The 26680-nt window shown below is 40.3% G+C and overlaps 1 protein-coding gene across 1 annotated transcript in view; it reads right to left on the minus strand.

Annotated features, from left to right (window-relative positions):
• Positions 1-207: 207 nt before the first annotated feature.
• The window catches only part of SLC9A4 (solute carrier family 9 member A4), a 36805-nt gene continuing 10332 nt past the window's right edge, over positions 208-26680 (minus strand). Inside the window, exons 4-12 of the mRNA XM_005504659.4 lie at positions 24167-24384; positions 20402-20604; positions 19161-19247; positions 17747-17817; positions 15793-15954; positions 10277-10373; positions 7556-7687; positions 6525-6612; positions 208-2367 (exon numbers count right to left, since the gene is read on the minus strand). Coding sequence (XP_005504716.3) covers positions 2066-2367; positions 6525-6612; positions 7556-7687; positions 10277-10373; positions 15793-15954; positions 17747-17817; positions 19161-19247; positions 20402-20604; positions 24167-24384 — 1360 coding nt within the window. The 3' untranslated portion in view covers positions 208-2065. The remainder of the gene's footprint in view (positions 2368-6524; positions 6613-7555; positions 7688-10276; positions 10374-15792; positions 15955-17746; positions 17818-19160; positions 19248-20401; positions 20605-24166; positions 24385-26680) is intronic.

The raw sequence follows: 26680 nt of genomic DNA on the forward strand, positions 1-26680 counted from the left end.
CCACATCACATGGGCACCAATTTTGCCCTCAGTTAAATCGTATATGTTAACTTGGTAGTTCACAGTGGAATTTAAGACCTGATTTTGTGTGATAACTCTTCTTATTAAAATAAAGTTTTCACTGAGTTTTATATGTCAGTATAACTTGCTATAGGATTGAGATCTGGCGTAAGTCTTTTGTTTAAAAACTATGTGTAGCACTTCCTCTTTTGGTGGAGGTGGGTTTATTTGTTGATTTTCAGATACAGAACCATATTTCATTGCTTATTCTGTGTCAGTACAAAAGCCAGAACCTACCCTCTTTTAATAATGTGCCACTGCTTTCACAAAAGGAAGTTGTAAAATTTCTCTGACACAATATGGAAATGCAAACAGACCTTGAGTTTCACCAAGCTTTGTACAACTTTGTTACAATTCATTATGACCTGCTAATATAAAAACTACAAACACAAAAAAAAGGCCTTTTATTTTTTTCTTTTGGTGGCACTTTTCAAATTTGATAGTTCAGATGCTATCTGTCCTGAATCAGAAATCCATTGTAAGAAATATGAAGTCATAAGTTCCACTTGAAAGTTTTTTCTGGACCAGTACATAGAAGCACTTAACAGTAATATAAAAAATAGAAACTTGCAGGTGGTACCACTATCTCTAATTCTGACCTCTCCGATTCTTAGGGTAGCATTTGCAGACCTTGAGTTGGGCAGCTAAGCAAGCTCTGAGTGGAGGAGAGAAAGGTACCTTGAAAAAAACATGACCAGACTTGGTGCATTTACCAGCTGCAGATTTGAGTTCAGTGCAGCTGCAAGGGTGGGTATATGGACTTCCGGACTCAAATCATCCCTTTGGATAAAATCAGCTCAAGTACGGTTTCAAGACACAGATGAAACAGATGTTTCCATTTTGCAGAAAAGAGCTCCATCAGAGGAATTAGGTGTCTGGGATTTGAGACTTTATTCAAAATTACTCAAGACCACAGCTTCTTGCACCCCCTACCACTCAGGAGACCCATCATGGGTCTGGATCATGGGCACACAGAGCCAGCTGGAAGGAAGCTCAGTAGAATCATGGAACCATTTTGGCTGGAAGAGACCCTTAAGATTACTGAGCCCAACCATAACCTAAATCTAGCACTAAACCATGTCCCTGAGAGCCTCATCTATATGTCTTTTAAACACCTCCAGGGATGGTGACTCCACCACTTCCCTGGGCAGCCTGTTCCACTGCTTTACAACCCTTTCCATGAAGAAATGTAGGAGGGCTGGAAGGTCCTGGGCATCCTTACTGTCCCACATTTGCAAATAAAAGGCATCCTGACAGCACCCTTGCCTGAGGAGCACTCTCTGGATTTGTACATACCGGGATGCTTCCTTCATTCATCTAAAACTGTAGATTTGGTGATAGGTGCCTACATGTTGAAATTGGTTGAAGTAGCATGAGTTATGGACTATCACAGAAACTGACTTTAGGCACTTTTGCAGAGCCAAAACTGGAGATGTCAAGAGATTCCAAGTGCCAAGTGCTAAAAATGTCCACTAAAAATCCTTTTGACTTAAGTACTCCTTGAGGCATCTAGGTGTCCTAAAACCTTCCTTTCTTTTTTTTAACTTTTCCCTGGAATATCTGAACTACTATGAGGTCCAAAACTCTAGGCAAGTTGAAGCTACCAACCTCGACACTCATGTGCCAAGCATGTCTTTCAGTGTTTCTTTCTTCTAGATTTAGGCCATAGTACAGAACAGAGGAAGGCAATACCATAGCATTCCCCCCATAGCATTGCATCTGCCCATCTACTGTAGTTTAAATCCATGTTCAAACCACTACAAAGATCATTTTCCCCTCTTTCCTGCAGTGTTCTGCTGGAAAGAAAGCTTGATACAAACATATAAGTATTTGAATCTTCTCCACACCACTAAGTACCTTGATACAGTGCTTGAAAGTGATACAAGAATGAGTACACTGGTCCCAAAAGGAAAATTGTGGTTTGGTTCATATAAGAGCTTTGTTATTTTCTCTGGAGCAGTGCACAAAGGGCCCTAGAGATGCAAACACCATTCTTCTCTGCTCCTCATATGTCTAATGGCCTGGCTGGTGCCATCGTTTCTGTCTCTTCTTCTGACTCATACCCCTCTACTTCTCCCACAGTGAATCGAGACTTTGGCATTAGAGCTAGATTTTCTGCTCTGTTGAAATGATGCTGCCTGATTGAATTTCCTCTTCGACTTGAGAGATTGGATGAGCCTGGTCGTCTATTCAAGTGTGCCATTGGAATCAGCTCTTCACGATAGTGCTTTGCTTCGAGTGGCCGTAGTCGGGGCTGGGGTCTGAACATTACTGGGCAGTCAGCATCAGAGCCACTTCTGCAGTGATCTGAAGGAAAATAGACAAATAATTCATATTTTGAAGAAGAGATAAGAGAAACACAATGGTATTGACAAGGACGGTTAAAGGATATTCAACACAATACAGCATTATGGTTTTAAACCTTGGAACTGAAGCATTTTAAATAAGTTCTGTAGAATAAGAGACCAATCAAGAACTAAAAATAAACCTACATTTTTATTTTCATCCCAAAGCTGATGTTTAAAAGATTTTATTGATCTTGTCTGTACCCTGAAATCCCAGCAAATAAGGACATTCAGTTGTTTTTCAGTACCTAACAGGGCTGCTCAATGCTTTCACAGTGTTAGTTCATGTAGCCTTCAATTTTATATGAATTTCACAAGTCACCTGGTTCCTGGTGGAAAAGCATTGTGAAACCCACAGCAGAAGATAAAAGGAGACCAAGGAGAAGACCTTAGTGCCACCAAAAATAAAATGTACCAATCATCTGTGATTAACAACTGAGAAGAAAACAGTTTCACCTGAAACCAGGAGTTTGACTCTAGGGCACTTTGATTACATTGGGTGTGTCAAACCTGCTCCAACCAGCTTTCTTTGACACAAGTACACATTAAAATTCACCTGCAATTGGCTAATAACTGGATCTCTCATTCTGTTGAGTTTGCAGAATATACTTTTTTTTATTTTTATTAAAGTTACTTGTAGTGTGACTATGCATCAGCAAATTAATTAAGAAACAGCTTGTAACAAGCTAGGAGATATTGGAAGATAAACACAAAGGTCATGTTTAATAAAATTAGACTATATCTTGCTGCAGTTAAAGCACACATGTATTTTGTATAATCACACAGTCAAAAATTGTAAAGCTGTTGCAGCCAAATAACAAATTATTTTTTGCTAATGTTTACTTCACAGTTAACACAAAGAGCGTATGCACCAGCACTTACCTCCACCAAACAGGGTTACAGATTTCTTTAGCAGCAGAACCTGCTTCTGTTAGATCATATGGGCATGTTACATGCCCAAGAATAAAACAGGAAATGTAATCTCAGATTTGAAGGGCTTGTACTTAACCCTCTAGGGGCATCACTGCTACAAAGTATGAATATGTACTGTCAAAGAAATCTTTCATTTTTATGAATGGCGGAAAGAATTGATAGACAGCTTTAAGACCTATTTGTAGTTACTTCTAACCTCTTAGTTACTAAGCGTTCTGCTCATGCCATACATAAGAGCTAAACCAAACTTGATAGAGGTAGAGGATGCTTGTTGCTGGAGGGCTTGCAGGCATAGAGAGAAGAGGTGGTGTTTATCTCTGTAAATGCACATGTGCATATATGAGGTTGTCATTCTAATTTCCTACATACTGAGTATTTCTCTTCTCAGTTCAAAGTGTAATTCATCTCATCCTAATACAGTTTATGCGAGGAGTTTAGGGTGGCTTCCTTCTGCAGCAAACATTTAAAGTAGCGTGAATAACTATGCAATGAACCTAAGACAGGGCCAGAAGCTCGATCAAGAAGTTTAATTGTTTGGACAGGTCACAAAGCAAGGCACAAATTCAGGTCTATCTATTAGCAAAAATGTACCTGCATCCCCTATTTCAGTATTTACTCCTATCCACACTGAAATAATGTGCCTGTCTGCTACAGCAGAACTCAGTCCCTTTAAAGTGTCTGAAATGCTTTTAGGCCTGAGGCTGCTGCGTAGAACAGTTTTAGTCTGTTAGAAAGACATACATCCCCCACCATGACATCCTGACAAAAAGAACAGAAAAGACTAAGCTGTAGGAAAAAAAAAAAAAATCCCCTTGAGTAACTTTGATTTTCCCCTCTGAATAGACCCTATGGGTTTCTGTTCTGCGGCCATCACATGTGAGTGCCCAGCCTCAAAGTTATGGTTTGCCTACACAAACCTCTTTTGCTTTCATCTCTTTCAGAGTGAAATAGAAAATGAAGCAACAAAATGATTTTGCATCTGCAGGAAACAAACCTTGTCATTCAAATTTTGATAGAAAGACAAGGACTAAAAATAGTTTCAATTGCTATAGCTAATTTTGCCAGAAATTAAAAGATTTTTTTTTCTAAAGAACCCAAAAGCATTTCAGGTCACATAATAAAGGCAGAAAGGAATTGGGGAGATTACAGATGGAGACAATGTTGAACATCCAAGTGTCCTGAATTCTATGTTTTCTCTGACACTATCCTGCTGTGCTTCTGTGGCCAATTCAGCATTGCTCCATCCCTAACCCCTAGAGTGTAAGTGGTGATGGGTCTGCATTTTACTGTGTACATATGATAACCTGAGACAGGCTGAAAACTTTATCCAGTAATACCAGTATTACTATAGAAATAATTATATAGCAAACTGGGAAAATGGAAGAAGAAAGGCTGCTTGGGAACAGATTTTGACGGGGTTTTTTGTCAGGTTATGTGATTAAAGGCTCATCTCCACAAACACAGAGGAGCCTCAAGGAACAAGGGCAGATGAGGAACCCCCCAGTACCCAAGTCAAAGGAATGAGCCTGAGGTCCTGCCCTGATCCATCATGGGGGTGATCAGCTCCATGGGCAGGGTGAGACCCACCATGATGAGCAAATGGAGAGGGTCTCCTTATGGCACCTCATAGAGCGAGATGTGCTGGGGCATAGGGATCATTTTTGAGATATCTGGGGAGAGCGTTTTTGGATCATACAGGACTTACGGTGGAATATTTAGGGCGGAAACCAAAGACAAGGAAAGGAAGGGACCAAGGTATTTTGAGGAGGAACAAGTGCAGGAAAATGGAGAAGAAATGAAATAAAAAGGGCTGCTTGCATATAAACAGGTACTGGTCAGTACATGTGTCTGGCAGTGCCCTGTACCTGATCAGTGCACCGTCCTGTTTTCTCTTTAAATTCCACTTCTGACTGTTTTCCTGGGTGAGCAGCTCCCTGTACTGTGTTCCTGTGTGTGTGGAGGTCTGAGTGCCAGCAGCTGGAGGGACTGGGGTGCATGCATATTGTGTGGGTGCATATGTCAGTGCAAAATCACCAGCAATCACCAAGCCAGAGTAGCCGTCAAGTAGGATAACAGGCTTGGGAATGAACCACTGGAGCAACCTTGAATCTGGGACTGAGACCAAGGAGAGCAGAAGATCTGTGAGTTGACTGCTGGAGGGACCAGGAGGTCCAAACCACGGACTGAAGAGATCATGCGTCTGTGGTTGTCTGCTAACAAGGACATAATCTGTAATAGGGACCAGAAAGACCTGTTTGCATGGGTGTGTCCCTGTGTGTGAAGCCAGGGGAGACCAGGGGATCCAGGATCCCACTGTGGGGAAGACTGTGTGTCCAAGACCAGCTACTGGAGGGATCTACAGTGCATGGGGTGGAGTGGAAGAGCATCTATGCATGTGTGTGTGTGTGTGTGTCCATGTGTGTAGGTCTGAGTACCAGCACTTTCTGTAAGGCTGTGTCCCCAGGGGCTCACATGCCCAAGTGCCACTAAATGGGAAGACAGAGGGTCCAGGGCCAGTTAGTGGACAGAGTGTGTGTTTAAGTCCAGCTTCTGGGGGAGTTAGGTAGCAGGTACGTGTATGTAATTTTCCGCTAACAGCCTAACATCCTGATCAGCCAGAGAAAGGACCAGGATGAGGCCATTGGTGCTGTCTGCATTTGTGTGAGCACTGTACTCTGTCTGTGCTGCTCTGTGTGCCCAACTGTGTGTAGGTGTACACTGAATTTAAGGGGTGATGAGGATCACCTGCTGGGAATATCTGCTTAGCCTCACTACCAGCAGGACCTGGAGGCACAGAGCTGCAGCAGCCTCACCTTGACTGGACTACGAGTTTGGCAACTCCTGACACTTTTGCATGGAATTGTGTTTGTGGGGCTGCAGGGACCAGATAATTTGCCCTTTTGGGCTTCCACGGATGCCCTCATGGCCAGACCAAACTGCAGGAATCACAGGAATATTTGTTCAAGAGGGAAAGATAAAACTAGGTGGTGCTGGAATGAGATAGAAACTGCAGCAGTAATGACCATATAAACAACATAGATAAAAAAGATAGGAGAGAAGGGTGTAGCTCATTTAAAGAGGCCAGTGACTTCCATGGAAGTATTCATTTAGTACTGTTAAATCCACTGAGCAACTGGCCAAGTTTCCTTCACTGCTGGAGTGGGATAAAGAAAGAACTTCCATTACCTGTAAAAGTAACATGCCTGGTTTTTTGTCTTGTGGGCTGCCTGGGACCCTGAGGCAAAGAGAGGTAGCGCACATCCGTGGTTCTAGCCTGTGTGGAGACAGAAATATGTTCAGTGCCTGTGATTGCCTCTGCATCATCCTGAAACAGGACCCAGGCAAAACAGTACAGGGTCCCACAGCAACTGGTCAGCTGATGCACTCCCACTGCAGGCATCATGCTTATTCAGCAGAAAAAAAATAAAAGAATAAGCATCTAGTGATGCAGCACCCAACCAGGGTAAGTTACATGCTCGTGGAGGAAAGGGGAGGTATTAGGAGAATTTGCACTTATTTGGTGGGATGATAAAGAGGGGTGGTTATACGCATTTTCTGCTGTGTCTCTGCACCTTTATAGCCAAATTTAGAGAGGTGTGAATATGATCAATGCTTGACTTGGATGACCGAACCCACCATCAGCTCCAGTGAAAATATTTGTGCCTGATATAATAGCCTTAGGTTTTCTCTACAGTCAGTGGAGAGAATATGTTCTTCTAAGATTCACTTTTCATACTTCAGTTTAAATAAAATTAATATACCAAACAAGAACTTATTTATCTTAACTATGATTATGTCAGCTGTGAAGATCTATGCTATCCAATACCTACATTTGGGCAGATAAATCTTACTCTTACTGATCAAAAGCCCAAGCTGTCAGTGCAAGGTGTCAGGGCTTTGCATCAGACATTTTATGAGTAAAAAAATTCACACAGCTGTGATTATACTACATTTTGCACACGCCAAAACAATGCAAATTACATTATTTTACTACTTACAGCCATACTAGCTGATTTCTGGCCAATGTATAGAGGTAGGACATAAAAATGTTGCTGTCCACATGCTAAGTGGAGCTCTTTTTTCTTAGGTGTTTCATGAGGATGTTGAGTAAAGTATCCACTTTAATTACTGCAAAATGCATATAAAAATGCATGTCTCCTTATTTACAGAGAGGCAGTGGCCTTTCTCATCTGGATAGCATTTTACAGAACAGGTACCTGTCCACCCCAAGGTAAGCTGTTCCCCTTCCTGCAACTCTGCTTCAGACTGTGCTGCCGACGGATGAGGATTTCTTGGGCTTGTTTCTCATTTGTGTTGGCAGGCAGGTTGTGTCGGTTGTATGTTGGTGCCTGAAAGAGAAAATGCACCCAGTTGATTCTCTTTACGTTTATGATGTTAATAAACTTGTGCAGTCTGGTTGATCCTGGGGCTAGAGGGACACCTGCCCTGGCTCTGCCACCAACCCACCACTGTTCTCTTTGGTATCACATGGAAAAATGCAGCCTCGTGCTAACCTTTCTTCTGCAGAGCAAGACAGGAGGAAGCACGAACCCAGCTGTAAGTCTTGGACCTCAAGGGCTACATTTTCATGCTGGTTTTGATAGACAAGTGCCTGCTCAAAGTGTACCATAAAAATATTCCCAACTACACAAGGCTGTTAACATCTCTGGGCTTGTCAGTCCTCTTCTGATGACACAATGTGGAATTACAGATCTGAGGCAGGTCGCAAGAAACAGATTGCTGGTTAAACCATCACTGAGTCTTGGTACTAATATTACTGAGCCAGGAGCAAGTTGCAGATGTGTCCAGGAGCAAAACACTACATAGAGTACATCTCCAGAATTAGGGGCACAGCCGAGTTTCCTTTCCATACTTGGACAAACCATACCTTTATAATACCCTTTTAGGATGTGCTTTTAAATTTATTGCATACATCTTGTGAAATGAGGAAAATAATTATCTACCTTATAGAGAAAAATTCACTTAAATTTATAAGACCACTTACAAAGCAAAATCTTATCTCAGTTTAACTCGCAGGGTCCTTGTAAAGTTGGTCTGGTGAGCCAGATCATTACCAGGCCTTCGAAGTTGAAAGTGAAGCATTAGAGGTGGCATTGTTTTACTTCCGACCTTTCATTTCCAAAAGCACACAGTTCTCAACACCACATATGAAGTGACTGTTGCAAATAGTCATTATTGGAATTGATTTTGAAGAGAAAGAGTTCATTTCAGTAATCTAAGATACAGCTGTATATGCAAATTCTTGCTGGTAAGATAAGAAATTAATATCATAAGGATAATTGGCCATGACAAATCAAACAATATTAGGAATGAATATCATATTAATAATGACACATCTAAATGAGCAGGGCCTAGCATTTTCTAGCAAATGTGTGTTACCGGAGTTAGCCCCATTTATCTACATAATTTCAAGGTTATTGCAATAAAACTTCTACCACTCATTGCTGTATGAGATACGTCCTCTACCACTCATTGCTAACGAAGAGCACTCAGTTGTATATTCTGGGCCCAAGACTGGATTAAATAGATATTGTACACTGAGCTGCATCAGAATCAGTACAAACTTCTGCAAAACAAATCCCTGTTGAGGTATCATTGCTCTCATTTTAGGAGGGGAAAAAAAAAAGAGAGAAAGAGAGAAATAGAGAGAGAGAAAGAAGGAAAGAAAGAAGGAAAGAAGAAAGGAAGGAAGGAAGGAAGGAAGGAAGGAAGGAAGGAAGGAAGGAAGGAAGGAAGGAAGAAAGGAAGGGAAGAAGGAAAGAAAGAAAGAAAGAAAGAAGGAAGGAAAGAAAGAAGGAAAGAAGGAAAGAAAAAGAGAAAGAAGTAGAGAAAGAGAGAGAGAGAGAGAGAGAGACACAGAAAGGAAGGAAGGAAGGAAGGAAGGAAGGAAGGAAGGAAGGAAGGAAGGAAGGAAGGAAGGAAGGAAGGAAGGAAGGAAGGAAGGAAGGAAGGAAGGAAGGAAGAGAGAAAGAAAGAAAGAAAGAAAGAAAGAAAGAAAGAAAGAAAGAAAGAAAGAAAGAAAGAAAGAAAGAAAGAAAGAAAGAAAGAAAGAAAGAAAGAAAGAAAGAAAGAAAGAAAGAAAGAAAGAAAGAAAGAAAGAAAGAAAGGAAGAAAGGAAGAAAGGAAGAAAGGAAGAAAGAAAGAAAGGAAGAAAGGAAGAAAGAAAAAAAGAAAAAAAGAAAGAAAGAAAGGAAGAATGAAAGAAAGAAAGAAAGAGAGAAACCCAAAAGCCTGTAAAGAGAGGCTGCATAGGAGGTGGATTATTTTTTTTTCTTTCTCCTCCTATGCCGAGGGTAAACTGTGACTTCCGCACAGACAGAGGATTCACCAGCCTGACTCTCAGCTGACTTTGGCCTACGCAATGTTTACCGCCACTGGTCTACCCACCTTCCCAGAGGAGTTTCACTCCTGCTGGCCATCTGCCATCCCGCTGCCTCCCATGGAGCCTTCATCCCTTCCCTGCTGCCTGGTCACCATCTACCTTAGCTTCTGGTTACCCCAGGCCAGCCGCCCCAGGCTTCAGGGACAGGGGCTGGTACCCCGGGTTGCCCCAGGGATGTTTGACAGCCTGGGGAAGGTGGTTTCCGAATCACAAGGTAGCTGTGCAGTGAGGGAAGCCTGACCTCTACAGCTCAGTCACAGATTTTCCTGGCTTTTCACATTGCTGTCAGAGTGCAACAAAACGAAAACCACAACCTGCTTTCATTTTTTCCACCCAGGAGCACGCCCCGAGCCAGGGCTCCTTCCCCTCCATCCCTTCCCTGTGCAGCTCCCAGGTCAGAGCTCTGGGCCCACGTTTCCCACCGGTGTGGTCCCAGACCAACAGTGTGCCACCACCTGCCATAGCTGTGATCTGGGGAAGGCAAACAAGAGCTTTCAGTCTGCAAACAGTGTATGATAACACGTCACTTACGCACCCTTTGTCGCACTTGGTATAGATTATGTGCCAGGACATCTCTCATGGACTTCACCTCTGTGGGGGAGAGCCTGTGCACACGCTGATTTCTATCACTCCTGTAAATAAAAGTTTAAATATGGTATTAATGAGCTGATTAAATACTATTCCCATTAAATGATGCATGATTTATTTTTAGTACTATAACAGAAAAGCCTTTCAGTGACCAATAACACCACAAAATCCTCCAAAAATGAATAAAAAATGACAGATTTTGCTCCTTCCTGGGTTTTGTCATTATACTGTGTAGTCAGAATGGGTCCTAAGCCTTCATACAGAAACAGCAGAAACTCTCCTTTTCTTTCTCGAAGCTTAATAAGGAAGTTCACATTTAAGGATTAGATTGGGCAAGAACCAGTTTTATGTTCAGGAAGGCACTACAAATTTCCTTCTCTGTCTGAACACATTCTTCAGCACGGTCTAGCAATCTGGGCCTTGCAGTCCTACTGGTTTTAACTCCTTTGAGAAAGTGCAACAAATCATTAAGAAATAAAATATATGCTGATTAAAGGGGTCCGAGAGATCTTCCCTGTGGTGAGGGGGACTATTATAGGGTTTCCTTGATACTGAGCCTGTTTCTCCATTTAAAATGTAAGAGCTGTCTAAAAGATTGTCATCTTTGTATTTTTAACAAACTGGGACAAGATGCCCACAGTCAATTGTAGCTGCCTGGCCTCTGCACTAGCAAAACAATGGACGAATGCTGCCGTGAAATGCTAACTGGTTTTGCTAAATCGGTCAGTCTGTGTGAGAGGCATCATTCAGCTGAATTCCCAAGAAAAGAAAGGGACAGAGATAGTGATCATCCAGGATGAGTCAGTCCAAGCTCATCTTGTTGTTCCTGTTTATTTCCTTTCTCCATCTTATTTTCCTGCCTTTAAGAATAAATAAAGAAATAAAAGAAATTGCAATATTTGTTCTCAGCTAAGTGATGTCCTTAAAGTGTTGTATATACATTGTGTGATTAAATCATGGATTATGATCAACGTACAGTATTGTCAAAGGTTTGTGTACATGTATTTTTACTCCCACTAAAATAAAATAAAAACTTTTAACAGCAAAAGAAGGTGGATTCAAACTTAACTAAGATTATGCTATAAACATAGGAAAAAAAAAATTGGAATTTGCAATTACATCTAGTTTAACAATATTACCATTGTTTTATGCTATAATCTAACATGTCAATCCACCATGAGCTGCCGGAATTCTACCCTTTACTGCCTCTTACCATCAAGTAGACAGTGAACCTGGCTCTGTCCAAAGTTCCTGGAATATAACAATTGATTCCTGCTGTATTTCAAGGTTTTGGAATGTGTTTTCATTCTGCATCAGAATAAAACTGAAATCTGCCATTTTTTTTGTGAAGTAAAAAGAAAGACAGTAGGTTTAGGTGTAGTGTTAGGGGCAGGGCTAGGATGATCAATAGTTTAGGGATCTCACTGAGGCATGAGAGAGAGACCCATGAGTTTGCCACTCAGCTATTGGCAAGCCAGAGTGAGAGAAAAGGACTCCCTTTCTGGATTTGACCAGAAATCTTATCCTGGCCCTGATAAATCCTTCCCAACAAATGTTTAATTGACATTGATCGATTCTCAAGAACAGCAACAACAACAAAACTAGGTATTTACCAGTAGAGAAAAAAGGACATCACCACCACCCAGTGCCAGGCCAGCTGGCTTCTTTGGTTGATTGTTTTTTCGCTTGCTTGCATCTCTCAGGGATAACACTGAGAGGATCCAGGGATGATGACACCTTTCCAGGCTTAGGTGTGATACGCCTTTATTCCATACTAGGTCTGGAATATCCCAGTCTGTGGAACAGCCTATGTACCCTAATTTCTACATCAAGGAAACCAGTGTCTATACTGTCAGCAGGCCCTAGCTGCTCTCTCTTTGGACAAAAGAGAGACCAAGGTCCTAGGGCACACATGGGACAGTAAAATAAAAGCACAGCCCCCGAGGATTAATGACAATCTAGCCTGTCTAGTATTGGTATATAAAATGTAGGTTTGGCTCATTTGTGTAATGCAAATTGAACTGTCATAGTTGATGCATGTTGTGCTGCCATTGTAAGGAATAACTGTCTGTCTGGTCGTACTTCAGCGATTGTCTCTACAGGGTCTTTATACCTTAGAGCTGGGAATAAACAGGGGAAAGTGGTGAGCAGAGCTCCATTGGGAAGGCATAAGAACATCTCTTTTCCACTTCCACTTGCATACCTGACCCCCTCCACATGCCAGCATGGATGTGGCCAGTCCTAAATCATTTATAGCCTTATCATTTTGCTCTTCAAGTGACTTAAACAAAGCAAATAAAATTCACTGAGTTTCAGCTGGGCCAGGATAACAAGAGAACAAACAGCATAAAGATAGTTTGTATTGTTCTGAAGCACAAATAAAAACTGTGTATTCTTTTCATGGGATTAGATATTAACCTACCCAACTGATAACAATGCAGAAATATGGCAATAAGGAACAGATTCTTTTTTATATTTAGCAGTATACAGTACATTAAAAAATAAATTTCAAAAGAACCCGAATAAGTTTGATATGTCACCAAACTCATAAAGCTATCCTTACAGAAAGTGTTCTTTTGTTCCTATTGAAACTTCCAGCATGTTATAACAAAGCATAGTACAGGACATATATTTGCAAAGAAAATACTTAATTGATAACATGCCATGAAAGCTGACTGTCTCTCTGAAATTAGTATCTCTTTCTTCTTTAGACATGGAGAGAGCTCATACATAGAGGAAATAAAATGCTTTCACAAACATTGTAAGATTATTTATATATATCATATCTAAAATTTGAACTTTGTGAACTCTCCACCAGTCTTCACCAATCCTATGAAGGAAGTAACATTAATCAGGCACAGCTCTTGCACAACTGTGTCACTACAAGTGACAACACGGTGCTTGATTCTGATCTCTACTGTATTGATACATGGTAAGATTTACTCTTACCCGAGCCAGTATTGCAGTAATATGGAGCCAACATTAAGTAAGATCCAAGTCAAACCATTTCCTTCTAATGGTCACATTTCCCCCCCAAAAAAACACGTACAAACACAGTTTTGATAATAGCTGCTAGGTTGTGCTTTTTTCTTTTAAGTCCTTATTTCTAAGTCTTGCATTCTGCAAACCACCATAAGAAGAGGCTCTGTGTTCATTCAAGTGTGGATACTTTGTTGCAAAGCCCATGGACAAATTTCTACAGTCTGCACTGGAAATATTTACTGCATATTGGACACCCACTGCACCTGCAAGAATCACACCAGCATGAACACAATTTCTGAAAATAATGTTAAATTAACAGTGACGTAAATCTGCTTTGATTGATATAGAGCATTTTCCCTCATGTGCCGGAAGGCTGCAGAACTGATCAGAAGTGCTAATGAGAGAGTTTTCTCACTAATCTGGCATTGCCAATATTTTTTTTACATGACATACACTGGAATTTGATTTCAAGTCTCCACTTGCTTAGGGCCAGATTTTTGTGTCCTCACTGAGGATAGGAACTTTAGGTGTGAGTTATATCAGTTATAACAATAAAACAATTTATAAATGCTTCCATTTAGAAACCTTTTATTGTTAAGCAAGGTCACTTAGTTGCTCAGGGGAATAGAGATAACCTCTGCATTGGTTTAGACCAAAGATCCAATGAGTTCACTATCCTGTCTCCTCCAGTGCTCAACAGCAGAGATCCAGAGAAGAACAGAGCCAGGAAAACATACATTTTCCTAGAACATTCTCACAGCCTTCAAGGATCAGAATTTCCCTCAGCCACAGGCTGCACTTTTATTTTATTTTTTTTTTAAGTTTACATTTTATTTTTAAAAGGCTGTCTCAGTAGGAGAACCTGCGCATCAGAGGCTGATGCACAGTAAAATTCAATTACAGACGGATTAGAGCTGGCAAAAAATATTTTAAAATATTTTTCAATCTAAATTCTTGGCTCAGGAGAGAATTTGAGAACTACACCAAAGCAATTTGTCTTACTTTCTCTTTCCTTCAAGAAAAGCAGACAAGTATGATTTGATTGCCATAGATTGTCTGCCAGCCTTGCACATTTTCTCTTGGCTCCCAACAGTTAAGGGAATCCAGCAGACAGAAAGGAACCTGACAGATGCATAGTCTTTTTTAACATCATCCACCTGGCAAAGAATGATTCAGAAAGAAAAGGGCAAGAACTTATACTGCATGCTGACATAAGTTTCGAGAAAGCAGATGAAACCTGACATAGAATGATTCAATCATTTTTGTTGGAAGTCACCCTCAAGATCATAGAGTCCAACCATTAACCTAACACTGTCACTAAATCATGTCCCTAAGGACCTCATCTACACAGCTTTTAAACACCTCCAGGTATGGTGACTCCACCACTTCTCTGAGCAGCCTGTTCCAATGCCTGACAACCCTTGCTGTGAAGAAATGTTTCCTAATATCCAATCTAAACCTCCCCTGGTGCAACTTGAGGCTGTTGCTTCTCATCCTGTTGCTTGTTACTTGGGAGAAGAGACCAACACCCTCCATGCTACAACCTCCTTTCGGGTAGTTGTAGACATGATTAACCCAAACAGTTTCAAGAGAGATTTTAATTTAATGTCCACTTGGTATTTGAACTTTCTGGTGTGGTTTGAGAGGAAAATACGAAAAATCAAAATGTGCTGAGCCCTGCCAGAGTCTAGAGGAAAACAGAGAGGGGCTGAAGGATGCAGCAGCAGGGAGCAGGCAGTGGCAGCAGCAGTGGCTGGCAGAAGTACAGGAAAGAGTTTGTGAATGGCAACTCCCACCATTGGGTTACAAGGTGAGGATAAATACATGCAGAGCAGGTAAAGCAGGCAGGTGTGACAATTTGTACAGACTTCTCTTCCAGATGGTAGTTCCCTCAGTGATAGCTCTGAGATCCCACCAGTTTTTTAATGCTGGTCTGTCTGATGACAAGTTGCATTGCTGTTTAGTTGGAATAAGTCGGTACAGAAGTACCACAGTACTGCAAGATGGTTTGAGTGACTGCAAACTGAAGTAGCAAAAATTACAAATCCTGCAAGGAAATCCACTCTCAGCAAATATTTCTGATTGGGATAACAGAGTCAGGACCTGTGCTCTGGCCTCTCCCACAGGTCTCTCAGCACCTAGCAGTGACAAGCAAAACCCACTGGCCAGCCAAGTGACAAGTATGGCCACCTTGAACCACTGCTATGATTTAAAGCAGCTGGAGCTGCCTCTGTGCCTGCCTCATGATTCCTCTTCCAAACTGCCTGCCACTGAAAAAAACAGAGAAAATGTCACTGGTTTTAATTTTCACTCTGTGAACAAAGAGCCAAAGTGCAAATATGATGAGCACTGACAAAACAGCAACTTCTTTTATCTGTCTTTTTTTTTCTTACTTTTCTACTGAAGACATAAAATCCTTTTGGTGTTTCCTCATTTTTGTCCTGTCCCTACTCTGCAGAGGGTCAGGAGGTCAGTACTCACTGTATAGAAGCCGTGGATGTTTTTGAAATTTTCATGGCACTCTCAGCCATCTCGATGGCTAGTTTTATTTCCATCTTTTTGTACAATGACACAATGCTGGATTTGGGTTGGTGTTCCCGAATCAAGATTTTCTTCAAATACTTATTGTCAAACTTTTTAAATCTGCAAAAGAGATGTTTAAGTCAAAATGTAAAAAAAAAAAAGGAAACATGATTTTATTTCTGTGGTACAAGCTGATCTTCATTCAAATGCATACATATATAATTCAGCAGTGGAAACTGAATCCAAATTGGAGACACCTGTGAACTCCTGAAGGCCCAGTGTACGAAGACCTTTAGGGAGACATTTGGCATGGTCTACTGGTCCACAGAGATTGCAAAGCCCACCAGACAAAAGAGAGAAACAAGCTGCAATCAGAGCAAAAAAGAGAGGGTGTGTGTTTGCATGTAACACCACCGCATTTGTTAGAAAAGAATGTGGCCACTCTCCACGCTTTTGTACAAATGTATTCTGGTGGGGCATTACAGCAGCAGCTGCTCTTACAGTAATCCTGGCCTATTCAGCCAGCCACCAATGAGGATCTAAATGGCCCAGCAGTTACAGTAGTTTAGGCCCATTATGTTGCTGATAATTTTGAATCCTGACAATTAGAGCAGAGAAAATACATTTCTTTGTATTCTGAATAACAGAGAAATTGAATGGACCGCAAAATACTATGTGCTTGCATGCTGCAGATTGTGAATTATTGTTAATGTGTGGCATAATTTGAATGTGAATGTGTGTGTCCTTTGGAACAGGTATGTGTGTTCAGGCAGACATTTTGCAGAACAACAGCAGATCTTCTTATAAGTTTCTTTCAAAGGAACAGTTTACCACAGCAAGGTAATGTGCTCTGCAATGCTAGGAAAAGCACTACAGAGTTAGTACATTTTTTCTCAACAAAAGCTACTTTGTGTACACTAAAGCAGACACAGGTACATAAATGTTTCTACTGGGATTAGAGTTTTCTATGTTTTTCTGTGTAACATCATCATCACTTAGTTAATTAATTCTGATATACATACGATAAACATATTTACATTTGCATTTAAAAGCCTAGGGAATACCTTTTAATGCAATCCAGAGGACTCCAGCACAGAAGTCTAAATGTAGCCTAAGGGATAACATTTAGCCCATGGCATTGTAATACAGTGTTTATAGGAGAGAAAGATTAGTCTCTTCGCACACTTTCCTTCACATGCTGTGGTGATGGCCAACAGGATCACAGGGCTCCCTTAGGGAAAAGGTGAAGGGAACGGCAGCTCAGAATGGGAAGTTTGTCTCCTGCCAGAGATCCATAAAGCTTTGCAGAACCGCCTCATCCTGCTTACAGGAGATAAAATGCCGGTCCTGAGTTTCTGAGTGAAGACCAGATTGAAGGAATCTGTTTATGCTACTGGATATTTATTATAAATTCAAACATTCCCTTCAGTACTCTTACTTTAAATGACTGAATCCAAAGACCTATAAGAACAGGTGACTAATTATTGTTGAATCTGTACTCAGCAGCAATGAATTGTATTTGCCATGAAGGGTTACAGCAAAAGTCAGTGATGCACTGACACCTTACGTAGCTTCCATTCTAAATCCAGACCTAAAGGAGCAGTGCCGTGGGTCTGAGATTTATGTCAAAGCAATGTGCACAAGCTGGTGTATGCAGCATAAGTTCATGTGCTATGTTTTTCTTTCACAAGGCCTGTTTTCTGCTTGTTTGTGCAGAAGCAATTTAGCAGGCAATATATGAGCACTGCACTCCCAGGAGATAGCAGTTACTGAGGAGTTCACTTTTTAAAAAGAAATATTGCATGTGTCCCCAAAATTTTAAAGCTATTTTAGCACAAGATTAATTTCCTATCATATTTTACATGGTAGATTTGTTATTTTGTTATAGTAAGCTGCAATAAGAGATGCTTACTTATCTCTCAGCTGATAATGACTCCAGTGTCCACATATGTCTTCAAACCCAGCCTTCAAGTGATCCATCAACTAGAATAATAAAGGTGGAAAAATTTTAAGGGGCTACTATGAGAAAACAATGTCACCACAATTCTAGAATTGTTGTCAGAATTTTGAGATTTTTTTAAATGAGGGAGGAGAAGTGAGTTAATTCTGAAAGCGTCTAACTTCCTCTACAAATCAAGGCAAAGATCCTACTGTGGCAACTCCTGTGCTTGGCTGCAGTACCCATATTTTGATGGAAATGACAAGTCTGTCAGTCTGCTATCATCTCACCACTACCCAGCAAATTAAAGGACTGTATCCAATGGAAGATGATACCGAGCATCCAAATTGCCTGATCCCCTTTGTCTTCTGAGACCAAAAACTAAATTCTTGGTTCTGTCAACCAAGTTTTTCTTCCTGTGTGAACTCCCTGAGAGAAGCACAGAGCCAGCTACTCCACACCTTAAACTTTACCTTGACCAACAAGTCCTCGGAGGATTTTGCAAATTACAATCAGACTGTTAAGTCCATCACTGCTAACCATCAGGATTTTCAGTCATCTTTTGTGTGTTTCCAGTATTATAGAAATAGAGAGAAATATGTCCAATTCTTACATACGTATTGTCATACGTGGTGCTTTTAAACATAAATTCCTCTTAAGGTTAAGTGTAAAGGTTGAAATAATAAGAATTAAATGCGCTTCAAATTTAAATCGGTTGAGATGCCGTAATTTTGCTGATGTCTCTGTATATGCTTAATTTTAAAGAACAATGTGAATTTCAAATCTATTCCCTGTTATGAAAATGAGAGCATGTATGTATATTCTGTATAGTGTTGTTAAGTCAGTTTGAGCAGCTTTCTGATGCTTTATATAATGGTAATTTGAGAGCTAAAGCAAATGCTTGAGAGGCAAAAAGACAGTTTATCAGAAGAACTTGAAACTAAATTTGCAGATCTATGGTTTAACTCATTTTAGTTCAATAAAACTTGATTAAAGATTTTTAAGGCATCGGTGTGTCTAGAACCAGTCAAAAGATGGCAAAAAAGTTATCTGGAAAATCCAGCTGGAAAGGATGAGAAGTCATTCTGTAAATTCCACCTATATGCATCTGTCGTGCCATGGTTACACGCATCAAGAAGGGCCTTGCTACACCATCACAGTTGTACAATATTATAATGCGACAGTCGCTACGAATGCAAGTGAGAGAATATACTGTAGAAAATTATGCCTAGGATTTCCTCCAAATGTTGTTAAAACTGTTCAGTGTCCAAATCCTTTGAATGCCAGTGCTAACAAACACCTCCTCCTGTCCACCTCTTTTGGAACACCTTTTCTCTCCTTTTTAGGATATCGATATACAAAACTACTACTGATATACAAAACTTACTCGGACATGAATTTCTTCATTGATGGACTCCTTTTTGTTGGTCTTTTTAACATCAAGATATCTGACCAATGGCCCAATTGTGATTCCCTGAATTTGGAACAATGAGTTAAAACGTTAATATTTTTTAAAAAGCAGAAAGTAAGCAAAATTATTTACTTGTAATCAATTAGGAAAGCTGTGTCTTAGGCATAAAAATGATCTATTACTTGTATGGAGAGCTAAAGAAGAGAATTAAAATTCAAAAACAAACAAAAAATACTCATCAGGATTTTTTTTTAACTGAGATTGTATTTATCAACCTATTTTAACTATGTAAAGTAACTAACTCATTGACAACCTTCTTCAAAACAGCACTCACTTGAAATAAAACATTGTCTTTGTGAGGTTCTTACAATCTTGGAACCTCTTACTTCAACATTTTCAGAACTAAATATTTTGGGGGGGTTTCACTCAGGAACCATTTTCAGCTGTTCCAAATTCTTTATTGCCCTGCTACAGAATAGCGCTTTAAAAGGGGAAATATTAAGAAAAACAAAATTATTTTTTCTGAAACATTCTGGTGGAATCTAAGTGCCTAACCATGAGTGCATAGTCCCCCTCTTGGCACCCTAGAATATCTGAGATATTTGTTTGAGAAAATGAAGAGCATGGGGTGCAAGACCTGAAAATTCAGTTCCTCCTGTACAGCACTGTAAGCAAAGAGAAATAACCCAAACGAAGAAGCACCAGACACTTATTCTTACAAATCTGAATTATTCACTTTCTTTTTCTTTAATATTCTTTTGCAAATGATTTTAAAATATTTTTATTTTGTCTCCCAGATGAATGAAGATAAACTAAAAAATTAAAAATCCTTCATAAAACAGTCGTATTGTTTCCTGTTCCATTTGAGATGCACAACTAGAAGAGATTGTTTCTGTGCCAAAGTGTAAAGTTAAAATGCTTCTTAATTGGGAAACATTAGGAAGCACATGTGGAGTAAATGGAAGAGATTTTGGACAAAAAATGCTCTTTTCCCTGGATACTTTAGAAGACACAGGTTTTCAATGTGGACTTTCTGAAAAAAGTTGTTTAATAATACCTAAAATGCCCTGAAAGGGTAGTTACACAGTGGAGTGTTAAATCTGGCCATAAAATACCATAGCTTGTTCTAATCTAACGGTGAATTCAGTGCAATCTTCAGTATGAAACTTCCACTTACCTCTATTACATGAATGAAATCCATTAAGAAATACACTTACTTGGATGAACACAGTGAAATATATAACTACAAGAGTAGCAGTAATGAACAACTTTTTTCTTGGGAAAAGATTCACTGGAAGCAAGAACGCAAGAGAGAAGCTGCTGGCCCCTCGAAGGCCACTGTAGGAAATGATGAGTTGGTCTTTGAAGGTGAAGGGATATGTTCGGAACTTGTTACTGATGTAGAAAAGAGCAAATACACCTAGGAAGGGAAAAAAAAACACAACTATTATTAAGCAAGGAGAAAAGGAAAATATTTAAAGGAAAACAACATATTGGCTCTGGCAGCTGTTGACAGACCTTTCTTTTAAATTTTGAGTTCTTGTAGCTTCTCTTTGACCAACTGTTATGTGTGAAATAATCTCCTAGAAAAGACTGTGGTTCCTAACTTCTTCAGGCTTTAAATTCGCTAGTGTGGTTTAGAAGTGAGATTGGGTGGAAAGATTTACTTTTTATATTTATGTTGCACAGTTCCCTGAAGTTTTCTGCAGTCAAGACAGCTGGATGAGAATTTTTTCTGTGACTTCCCTTGCAATGTTTCCTGATTTCTGCACAATATCTGCCCAAAGTGTTTGAATAGTGCTTTACCGACAAGTCCTGTGAACAGGTTCACTGAAAGGCAAGGAGTAATAGTGTTTTAATATTTAATCTTCTGCCTTATCGTGTCTCTAATTCTCTGTATTTCTCAAACTTCATTTTGATTTTACTAAATGTTAAAATTAATCAGACAGCTGTGTAAGGTCTGCAGCTTTTCTTTATAGAGGACATTTAGCACTTTGCTTGATTTACTCTTATTCTTCATCTTCCATAAGAAACACCTGTCCTATGTTTCATGTGAAAACTGTTAAATTACTGAATTAAAACCTGAAAACTGCTGATAATTGCTAGTGTTACTTTACAGAACTGATACTGATAAACTCAGTGGATTATTATAGGTAAAGACAGTAGCAGTATCCTGTCATGTAAGTTGTTGGATACCACTTTATATAAAACCTATTTTTTGGCTACTTATAACTATGCTAGGCATCAGCTACTCAGACCGAAACTGTGTATGCAAGGTATTACCCTCAGGCCAATTCTCTTTACTTTACTCAAGCTTCAGAGAAAATGATGTAATCATTTTAGCAAACAAATTTAATGAAAAATGTTTCAGCCTTCCTGTGGAAAGCTCTAGCACTCCCCTTGGTGTCTGAGAGAAGTATGAATGTGTGGCAACAAATTCGCTTTTGTATCAGGAGGGCACTTTTTCTGTCTTGATTGGAAGGACATTCCAATACAGACTCTGAAAGCAAGCTTTTAAAAACTCAGAGCCCATGATTGATCCAGGATTAGAAAGAAAATATTAATTATTTGTTGCTGTCAACCCAGATGAATCACATCACCTCTGCTGCTGAGTACTTCAGTCATCCCTATATGGTAGAGCCGTTCAAATGCACATATTTGATCCTTCACTTATTTCCCTTTTCCTCTGGTTAAAGTCTTTCTCCAGTGCTCCCATGGTTAAAAACCAAAGGTCTTGATATGTGTATGGGCTTTGAGGGTCAAGCCATCATCTTCTTCCTGATCTTGGTGTTCTTTCTGACTGAGGGATGAACTGTCTGAGAGATTTAAGAAATAGCACCTTAATCCCAGAGGTTTAATGCCAATGCTTAGCTGATCCCAAATGTTAGACTCGCAGTACTGTAGGCTGGAAAGGGCCTTTGGACAAGGGCATAATTCTGGTTTGTGTTCAACCTGTTGTCCACCAGGCCAGGCCTTTTTCTGCAGAGTTGCTTACTAGAATCCAACGCTGTACTTGTTCGTGGGATTATTCCAATCCACATGTAAGTCCTTGCAGGTCCTCTTCCTAAACTTCATGAGCTTTCTGTCAGCCCATTTCTCCAGCCTGTCCAGGTCCCTTTGAATGGAAGCCATCCAGAATATTGACTAGTCCCTGCATCTTGGTGCCAGCCACAAACTTGCTCGGAGTGTATTCCATTCAATCCTCCAGGTCGTCAATGAAGACACTGACACAATATTGGTCCCTGTACTGAGCCCTGTGGGATGTCATTACCCACCAACTAGACCAGTATTTTGAGCACAGTGGTCCAGCCAATTCCCTTTCCACATTATTGACCACTTAAACTGGCCAAAATCTGCCCTTTTAAGTCCAGGGTTGTAATTCTGCTGTTTGTTTGCGTGCTCACTCCTTTCAGGGATCTTAGCATCCACTGTCTCGTGGTCACTGCAGTTAAGGCTGCCCTCAATATTCAGCTACTTCTTCCTTCTTCATGAGTGGCAGAGAAGATAAGGCATATTCTCCAGCTGATTTATCAACCAGTCTCCAGCAACTATCACTTACTTTGTCCTCTCCACCTTCAGGGCACAACTGGCCATGATGAACCACCTGACAGGTCTTGTTCCCCCTCAATACTGTAGCAAGTGGTGTGGGGCCAAAGCCCAGAGCTCAAGCCTGGGCTCTGTATGTAAGGGGAATGTAGACAAGGGCTGAATGCTGTAGGAGGTGGTTGTAGCAGCAAGTGCTCAATGTAGATTTCTGCCCTGCAGGGTGCTCCAGAGAAGCCTTGTTTGATTATAAATGAAGCATGGGGAACTAGCCTACTAACTTAGCCAAGGTAGGTACTTACATTGCAGTACTCCTCTTAGGCCACCTGATAGAATATTTGGATTTCTCATTTTCTCTAAAAGATATAGATTACTCTGAAACATTCTACTGAAATTCAAAAAGAATGTAGTTATGATGGCAAATTCAGGCACTCAGAAGTTACAAAAAGTCAGAGGTAAGGTTTCCTGTATAACCTTATTTTTGGTCCTCTCACGTACTACTTTCAAAACATCTTTCACTACAAAAGTATCATTCACTCATATTTTTAACTAAATGCAAGTAACAAATAACAATGGCTGAGTAGGATGTGTTCCATAATTCATCACCTTCTCCAGGAGTAAATGTGCTTTCTGTTGCAGCAGTTGTAACTTCACCTGATGCAGAATAGAGCATTCACATTCAGAAAAAGAATGGCATAATTCATGGTCAACAGGTCCAAAACAGACCCTCATATAGCACAGGCAAGGAGTGTACCTTCCTGCAACCCTAACACAGTGACTGTAGGTCTTGAGGAAATAGTAGGTGAACAGAGCTCAGAAAGTGGCCAAGCTTGCAAGCCTTCCCTGATTGGCATCTCCTGCAGACTTTGTTGAAAACACTGCTGGATGGTTGGTCTGATCCCGTAGGTCATTATTTCTTCTCTAATGTCTACTAGAGTGTTTGGCAGGACAGTACTAGTAGATTCATCAGTGTTAATTTTTCACTTCTCTTCTTTTTCAATGCCTCTAGCACTCCTGGCTCAGGACTTTTAGCATTACAGCACCAAAAGTGTGCTGTTGTACATTATCTATTTAGTAAGTTAATTACAGTGTCCAATTAAATAATTATGAAGCCCACTTAGCGAAGGGCATATAGTTAGCTAAGATATCAGCATCTATATAGGCATAATTGTGGTAATATTTTAATTTTGCTTAAAATATTCCATTCTCACCTAATAATAAAGTCTGTGCTTGGAGACTAGCATTCAGATTTGTTTGGGTTTTTTCCCCTCCTTTTTCTCCACCTGTAGACTTGTGAAATGAACTTGTCAGTAACATAACCCTAGTAAATTCATTATTAAACCGGTTATACCAGTCTGCACAGACTTTTCTAACATACCTTTGCACCAAAGGGTTTCTCTCAGAAGCGCGGAGAAGTTTGCCTGCAAAAGCTGACTTACTCAGTGTCCGCCAAATGAGGCAGAAGAACAGAGTGAAGGAAATGAAGGCCCAGTTCCACTCGTGGTTTTTCCCAACTGTAGACACTCCCATGAACACAAAAATCAAGGTCTCGCTGACACTGCTCAGCATCTTCATGAAATATTTTATCGTGGTATAGGAATTCTGGGAAACATTCTCCTCCACATATTTTTTCATTGTCACGGCACATGCTGTCATCCTGTATCAGGCAAAACATCAGAGATCAGCCACAACCTGCATTTCTTTTCATTTAAGTACAACCCCAGCCTTCATTACCTGTACTCCCCGTGACCAAACTTTGACCTTCCTAATAGCAAGAAGCATTTTCTTCAGTAACAGTAGCTATTTCATTAGACAGAAGAGTGCATTTATTCAGATTTATTAATCCATTTTGCATACAGGAAAAAGGAAGCAAACCAGACAGCTTTCCTGAGGAGGAAGTGAGGGTATCATGTTCCAGTTCAAAGTCTATTTTACCCTGAGCACCTAACATACAGCCACCAAGCACAAAATATTTGAGTCTCAAAGGGCAAGTTGATTTTGTACCAACCTATGGACAGATCGGCTAGAGGCACATACCCTGCCTCTTAGTGACCTTCTCCCTTGAGGTGGTGGTGGGACAACATAGTGATAGTCCTGTGCTGTGGTCAAAGTTTTAGATGGCTTCCTGTCAGTCAGCTGGCGGGTCAATGGGGAGAGGGTAAGCTGCTGTAACTCTCCAGGGGATACTGAGTTATCCTACAGATGTGTCCTTCCCCACTTTTAGTTACTCAGGGTGTGGGGAATGTGCCTAAGAAAGCAAAGGGGTGTTTTCTACCTCCTCGATGTTACTGAAGTCTAGCACCTGCTTCAGGGGTATCAGCAGGCAGCCAGCACAGACGGTGGTGACAATCACATGGAGCAGCAGTCTTTGAGCAGCCCTACTGAAGGGGGTTTCCTTCTCCTCCCTTCATTTTCCATAGTCACAGGAAACAGTTAGATTGAGTGCTATGCTAGTAACATCATCTATCTATTTTCTACTGATATTATTTTAGTTTGGGTGGGGCTATTTGTGATTATATTTTTCCAAACTTGTGAATTCAGAGAACACTGACTGTTCATTAAATAACCCTTCATCTAGTTTTTGCTCATTTAATTTCCACTGAAGAAATCTCAAGAGTATTCTGGTGGAGCTGAGACATTTAGTAGGTCCAAGGACACTCTGAGACAAGGCCACTAGGCATTAATGTTTAATACTGTTGACTTTCAGAGACACATGCATAATAAACTTTCATGATCAAAGTGAAAAAAGAATGAAATCCTCAATAATTCAGAAGTGACAATAAGTTCCCATCCTTAAAACAAGCAATAATTTCCTTAATGAAACAGTAAGAATAATACATCCCAATTGTATAAACATTCTTTTACTATGAATAATTTCAGTACTCTGATGAAAATAGGAAGTAAAAGAAATAAAGAGGTATGTAGTTTAGTGTAATGAATAGGCAGAGAAGCTGTATTTTGGGGCAGTGCAGATAGGAAAGGGTCCATATGGTACTAGTGCTCACTACGTATTAGGTCTAACCCTGCTCAACAAAAGTTTTCTAATTGCTCAGAAAAAAATCTCATCCTAAGTATTTATTTAATATGGTTAAATATTCATATATTGCTTCCCAAGACCATCATGCAGTGGTTGTTTTTACAGAGCCGATTCTGCTCTGAAGCTAAACAAATCAAGGTTTGACAGGTAGAGGTGAGTAAGCACACCCGTTGGGGCATCAGTATCCACACATTTATATGTACTGGATTTAAACCAGTTTATCCTCAATAAAGGAAACTCATTTCTACAAAACCAGGGCCACCCACCAGCATGCAAGCTCAGAGCCAACGCAGGCTGTGCAGGCTGCTGCCACCCCCCAGCTGGGCACTGACCCTGTGGCTACCAGCAGCACAAACTGGAACATTCACCACCATCAGGTTCCCATTTCTTCACGCTTTACCCTGCTGAGGGGCTGTTTGGTGTGGTATCTTTTTGATTCACCTACTTGCAGTTTCCTCATAAACCTTCTCACATCTATTCCTTCCTTTCTATTCCGATTCCTTTCCTGCTGCCGTCCTCTTTCTTTTGCACAATTCTCACTTGTCTCTCCAGTGGGAATCCACAGCTTCACAGCACTCTAAGGAAACAGTCTCCAGCACTACAGTATCAAGCTATGCTAATTACATCAAAATATGATCATCAGTATCCATATGCATGAGTGTATATATGTATGCATATGCAATATATGCATAAGTGTAGGTAATATATGTGTATGCATACACAAGATGTGCATATGTGTGCTTGATGTTCTCACTTGTTGGGTTTCAGCCAGTTTCAGCTCCAGTGACGCTGTTCAAATGTAATATAATTTCAGTAAATCATGATAGAGCTGATGTTGAGAACTGTATACAAAAGCAAGAACTCAGGCACTTTTTTTTAATTTTCTATACTCATTACTTTTTTTATCCCATTGCAA

Source organism: Columba livia, chromosome 1 (genome assembly GCF_036013475.1).
Source record: "Columba livia isolate bColLiv1 breed racing homer chromosome 1, bColLiv1.pat.W.v2, whole genome shotgun sequence".
NCBI lineage: Eukaryota > Metazoa > Chordata > Aves > Columbiformes > Columbidae > Columba > Columba livia.